This window comes from Cynara cardunculus, assembly GCF_001531365.2.
Source record: "Cynara cardunculus var. scolymus isolate 2C chromosome LG 13, CcrdV1, whole genome shotgun sequence".
Taxonomy (NCBI): Eukaryota; Viridiplantae; Streptophyta; class Magnoliopsida; order Asterales; family Asteraceae; genus Cynara; species Cynara cardunculus.
Genome location: NC_037540.1, coordinates 19,655,934 through 19,661,844, shown reverse-complemented (window position 1 = coordinate 19,661,844; position 5,911 = coordinate 19,655,934). Strand labels below are relative to the sequence as shown.

Sequence of the window (5,911 nt, the reverse complement as noted above, 5' to 3'; positions counted from 1 at the left end):
AATAGGCCCCTATATATATATATATATATATATATATATATATATATATATATATTAAAGAATAAACCACATGCAATGATATGGCCTTTTCTAAAAACAAGAAAATGATTTATCTTTTTTCTCCTTTTCTCAAGTTTCTCCTATTTTAATATTTGTTTTTTATGTTTCATATTCACATTTAAGATCATTTAATTAGGTTGTTTCAACTTATTCATGTTCACTCTAATAAGTACTCTTTTAACTCTCATTATTTCTCTCTATTCGGTTATAATTTTTCATCTTCTCTTCATGGTACACTTCTATAATAATCTCTCAATTCTTCATCTCTATTCATGTATAATTTTGTGGTACATCTCTATGATAACTTCTCTATTAATCTCTCAATTCTTCCTCTCTATTCATGTATAATTTTGTGTTACACCTCTATGATAATCTCTCTATTAATCTCTCTATTAATCTCTCAATTCTTCCTCTCTATTCAGTTATAAATTTGTGGATGCGATTTGCATTTTTTGTTGATTTGAGGTGTCATTCAATAAGACAAATCATAGTATGGTTTTTGCTTATGTATGTATAATATTTTTTTTTTAGTTGGAGATATTCACATTAAAGTTGAAATTATGTAGGCATATGGAGTTTTTGTGTGTGGATAAAGTGACATACGAATCCTTGAAGAAATAGTGTAACATTGGATAGAAAAAAAAACCTCTAAATTATTCCTCTCTATTCAGTTTTTAAGGTGATATGCACTTTTGTTTATTTGAGGCGTCATTCAATAAGAAAAATATGATATGGGTTTTTATTAATGTAAGTATAGTATTTTCGTCTTTTAATTGGAGATATTCACACTAAAATTGGATCAGAGATATTCATATTAAAGTTGAAATTATGTAGCCATATGCAGTTTTTGTGTGTGGATAAAGTGACATATGAATCGTTAAAGAAATAGTGTAACATTGTTTAAGAAAAAAAAATCTTTCAATTCTTCCTCTCTATTCAGTTTTTGAGATGATGTGCACTTTTGTTTATTTGAGGCTTCATACAATAAGAGAAATATGATATGAGTTTTTGTTAATGTAAGTATAGTATTTTCGTCTTTTAAATGGAGATATTCACAGTAAAATTGGAATTATACAAACAAATGAATCTCTCAATTCTTTCTCTCTATTCAGTTATAATTTTGTGGGAGTGATTTGCATTTTTGTTGATTTGAGACGTCATTCAATAAGACTAATCATAGTATGAGTTTTTGCTTATGTAAGTATAGTATTTCGTCTTTTAGTCGGAGAATTCGCACTAAAGTTGGAATTATGTAGGCATATGTTTTTTTTGTGTGTGGATAAAGTAACATATGAATCTTTGATGAAATAAGGTAACATTGTTTAGCATAATAATCACTTTATTATCTTCCAATTCTTCTTCTTTATTCAGTTTTTGTGGATATGTTTTTTTTTTTTTGTTGTTGTTGATTTGAGGCGTCTTTCATGAAAACAAATATGATATGAGTTTTTGTTTTTCTTGATGTTAATCGGTTTATTGTATTTTTTTTCCTTTTTAGCATTGAGCTTGGAAATTATTTTTTAATATTTTTAATTCTTAAAGAAGAAACCAAACATAATGAGGTGTTATCCTCTAAACATTAGAAACCCATTTTTTACTTAGATTTTTGATTTTTTTAAATATTTGATATATGTAAAAGACTTTTCCATCCCTATATTTAAAATATGAAATTCAATATAATACATATCTTTTATTTTACATAATTTTATTAAAACCTCTATTTTCAGAATTTTTTWATAAATAAACCAAACTATGAACTGTCTAAAACAAATCTAAAAAGTTTGAACAAGTCAAATGAAAAAATAACAAATCAATCAGACTCTTATATATCTAGAATAGTCATAATACTAGCTATTATTTTTATTTTATGCAATAAAAAAAAATGGTTACAATAAGGTTCTTGACCAATGTTGCAAACGATTATATCACGAACTAATATAAGCAAATTACAAAAATATTCAACAATTATATCAATGTAAATAACAACACAATTATTGCTTGGTGAATATAAATATTTTATAAGAATATATGTAGAAGATAAATTGATATGTATTATAGTAAAATAATTCTCTTAATACACCTCATAATTATAATCAATATTTTAACATATTTTTTTATGATTTTGAACCAATAACAAAATTTGATATAATAAAAGATTGGTATATAAGATTTAATAATTTTACATATATATATAATATTAAAAGAACAACCAAAAATGATAAGTTAGATTCATATATCAAAGGTAATGTTGATTCTTATTAGTTTAATATATAAATGTGATCATCGACTCATTTAGCTAATTTCAATAAATTTTTAAAAAAATTATCGTCATCATGCAATGCGCGATGTTAAACACTAGTATAAAATAAAATGTAAAAGTTTGACAACAAATCATATATGCAATGAAATCAGGAATATGGAAAGATGCAATCAAATGATGCAACTTTTGAACAATTTTTTCACCAAAGGATCATTCTTTCTCCCAAGCTTGATGAGATCCAAGTCAATAAAGATGAAAGATGCAGTCCAGATATATGGTCCATGCCAAGACCAATAAAAATGAAGAAACTAAAACAAATATTGATTGAAAACTTGAATACTCAATGACAACAACAATTCAATTCTTAGCCTGAAACTGAAACTGAAACTGAAACTGAAACAAACAAAACTGATTTGCATCAACAACCTTCCCACCAAACAACCCCAGAAACAAGTCATGATCACTTCTTTCTTTTCTTATTTTGGAAGGAATCACTTTTGTTGAAACCCTTGAAATCATTAGTGGTTTCAGCTGTGTTCTGTTTCTTCATTCCTTTCTTTCCTCCAAACCCATATTTTGAATCTTTAAACTCTCTACTCTTCCTCTTCCCAGCTCCTCCTTTTCGATCTTTTCCAGCACCTGCCTTCGCTTTCCCACCTGAACGATCCCATGGTGAAACCCCCGGCCTCTTGTTCTTCGTAGAAGACCTCTGAGACTCTTTTCCATCGGCAAACGGCAAACCCATATCACCACCTTCTTTTTCACCTCCGGCAAACCCACTTTGTTGGCGTTGTTTCCTCCACTTCTTAACGGATTCTATCTCATCTTTCTTCTGTTTCACCCTCTCTTTCTGTTTCTGTGCCTGCACTTCTTTCGCCTTCTTTTTGTTGTCTCTAGCCTTTCTTCTCTCTTCAGCTTCCTCAATTCTTCTCTTCTCTACAAGAAGTCGGCCCTTGATTTTCTCCATGTGGGAATCAGTTTTCACCATTTCAGCATAATAGTCAGACGGCCGAAGAAAAGGGAGACCCATGGTTTGAAATTTCACAAAAGCCTGACGTGTGCCCTCCAATGCTTGAGTATAGAAAGCAAGCTCTCGGTTTAGGTCATCATTAACGTCTACCTCTTGCTCTTGGTTAATATCGAGTGAAAGTTTATGGATCCATTCCACATCCTCAGGCCAGCTGATATCTCCAAGTTTATCAAGTATTCCATCCTTGTTGTATATGGAGGTTTTTGAAGGTTCAGTTAACCTTACATCCTCATCCCCTTCTGATTCTGATTCTGAATCTGTTTCAGGGTCAGATTCAGAAGCCTCCATATCAAGATCTTCTATTTCATCTTCTGGTAGTGTCTCTTCCAACAATTTTGGTGTGCGCTTCTTTATAGCCATCTAGTAAGATATACCAAGAACCAATCATTCAGCATCACTGACCTTCCTCTCTAGAATTAATTCATGAATAATTACCTAGTTTATTGTCTGATAATTGTTAAGAAGTTCAGATTATTTGCTGTAATCATGAAAGCTGTTAAATTTACGTGAAAAAATAACAACATGAATGACCTGTGATTAACAATGAAGTTATTCAATGTTCCAAAAAACAATATGCTGTTAACAAGCCTAAACACAAATAAAAAGAAAAGAAGAGTAACAAAGTGATGCTCATATACAACTTGATGATTTGAATGGATGCATATATACAACTTCATATTGATGATTTGAGTCATTAAATAGATGAGATAATATGAAGCAGTAACAAAAATCATAACCTAAATCTCTAACAAAAAACAGAAGCCTCTCAAAAACCACAGTAACAAAAACGTAATCCACATCTCTACATCAAGAACAAAAATCGTAATAAGCCTACAGTAACAGAAATCTTAACTCACATCTACATCAACAAAAATCGTAAACCACATCTACACCAACAAAAATCGTAAACCACATCTACATCAAGAAATCCTAACAGAGGAAGAAGCAAACATGGAGATGATTGAAAGAAATCGAAACAGAAACCGGAGGAATGAGGAGAGAAACAGACCAGTCGATCTAACATAACATCGATGAAGGAAAGAAGCAAAAATCATACCTGCAGTCGACCGCAAGAGGAAGGAGAGAAACGAGCGGAGTAATGAGAATGAAGGTGCAGCTAGGGTTTTAAGTTTTAACGAGGGTATTTTTGTATTTTTTTTAAAAATCTTCATATTTGATGGATTGCTTGGCATTCAATTCCATACTCCATGAAAGGTCGGAATGGAATTGACGATTCCAATTCATCATATTTCGTGACGAAGCAAACTCCCTCTAAAACTAAGTAAAGCATTGGAATGGAAAGAAACATAACCAAAACATCGAGAAGAACGAGTCGTTACAGAGAAGAAGAACACAAACCAACAAGTACACATACCGTCAGGAGCAGTAGCTTCTTCTTCAATATCGATTCAGAGTCCAAACCTAAACTCGTCAAGGAGCAGGTCAGCTAGGGTTTTATGACTGGTATTGTCTTTTTTAAATTGGGTTTGAATGATTTTAGTGCAAGTCACATGTTTAGTCCCTATAATTATATGGTTTAACGATTTTTGTCTTTTTCTTTTAAATTCAACATATCGTATCTATGAGGTTGCATTTTTATAACGAGTTGACTCCTTCTGTCAAAAAAATATTTGGATGAGGGCATTTTAGTCTTTTGATATTTTCTCAACATATGCATTAAAAATTAAATTATTATATATGTACATATTTGTGTGTGTCTATGTAATATGTTTGTGTAGCACCTCTCACCTCTCTGTAAACCAACCACCTCACCATGATTCACACTACTACCACACCACCTATCCATTGATGGCGATTGTGACGATCTTCTTATCGACAAAAAACACAAGCCGGCCTCAACCTGATGTCTTCATTTACGCTATATTTGTTACCCATATTCTTCGATGGTTTTTCAACCAGCATATAATGTAACCAGAGATGAGAGGCCATTAATTGGGAGGGAGTGGAGAATCGTAAATCAGATGTGATGGGATGGTACCATAAGCAATCACAAGTGTTGAAGCTCCAAAAGTAATACAAAACAAGAATAAAAAAAAAGCCAACGTTGCACCAGCCATAATTTATGTTCCTTTCTTACACTAAAGATTTTACCAAAAGCTTTTGTTGGAACGCCGACCCGGAACTTCTTCAAGAGGTTCCTTTTGATGCTCTGCGCACAGAAGCAATATCTGGCATCACTATTGTCATTTCTCAATTGATGATACTTCRTTTAGCTACTTAATAAGATAAGAAGACCCATAAAAAGATCAAGTAACGGAAGGTGGAAGGTCGATTAGGAAATGAGCTTTTCAAATCAAAGAATACGTTGATCGCAAAGCCTTCTTTCAGATAATTCGTTTAGAAAAAACACTCCTTAACTTATTAACTCAGGATCGGTAAAGGTCTTACTCTATTCCTTGTCAGGAATAGCRGCCTTAGAGCTTCTACTACTATCGGCCATCTAACTCTCCGGAAATCGGGGGTTTTTTCAGGGAACCAAACTGGACAAATCTTTCATGGTTTGTTTTGTTTCCTCTCGAGTTCTTTTCTCATTATATTTC

The 5,911-nt window shown here is 31.9% G+C and overlaps 1 protein-coding gene across 4 annotated transcripts; it reads right to left on the bottom strand.

Annotated features, from left to right (window-relative positions):
- Positions 1–2,619: 2,619 nt before the first annotated feature.
- LOC112525228 (probable rRNA-processing protein EBP2 homolog) lies at positions 2,620–4,793 on the bottom strand. 4 transcript variants are annotated; one of them, XM_025135261.1, is made up of 2 exons: positions 4,726–4,793; positions 2,620–3,710 (listed from the first exon to the last, which is right to left on the bottom strand). In XM_025135261.1, exon 2 carries the CDS (start codon positions 3,708–3,710, stop codon positions 2,781–2,783), a length of 930 nt encoding a protein of 309 aa, XP_024991029.1. In that variant the 5' UTR covers positions 4,726–4,793; the 3' UTR covers positions 2,620–2,780. The 4 variants fall into 4 exon arrangements, with proteins under 4 accessions (XP_024991029.1, XP_024991030.1, XP_024991031.1 ...); XM_025135262.1 differs by having other exon boundaries at positions 3,882–4,791; XM_025135263.1 differs by having other exon boundaries at positions 4,408–4,791.
- Positions 4,794–5,911: the final 1,118 nt, after the last annotated feature.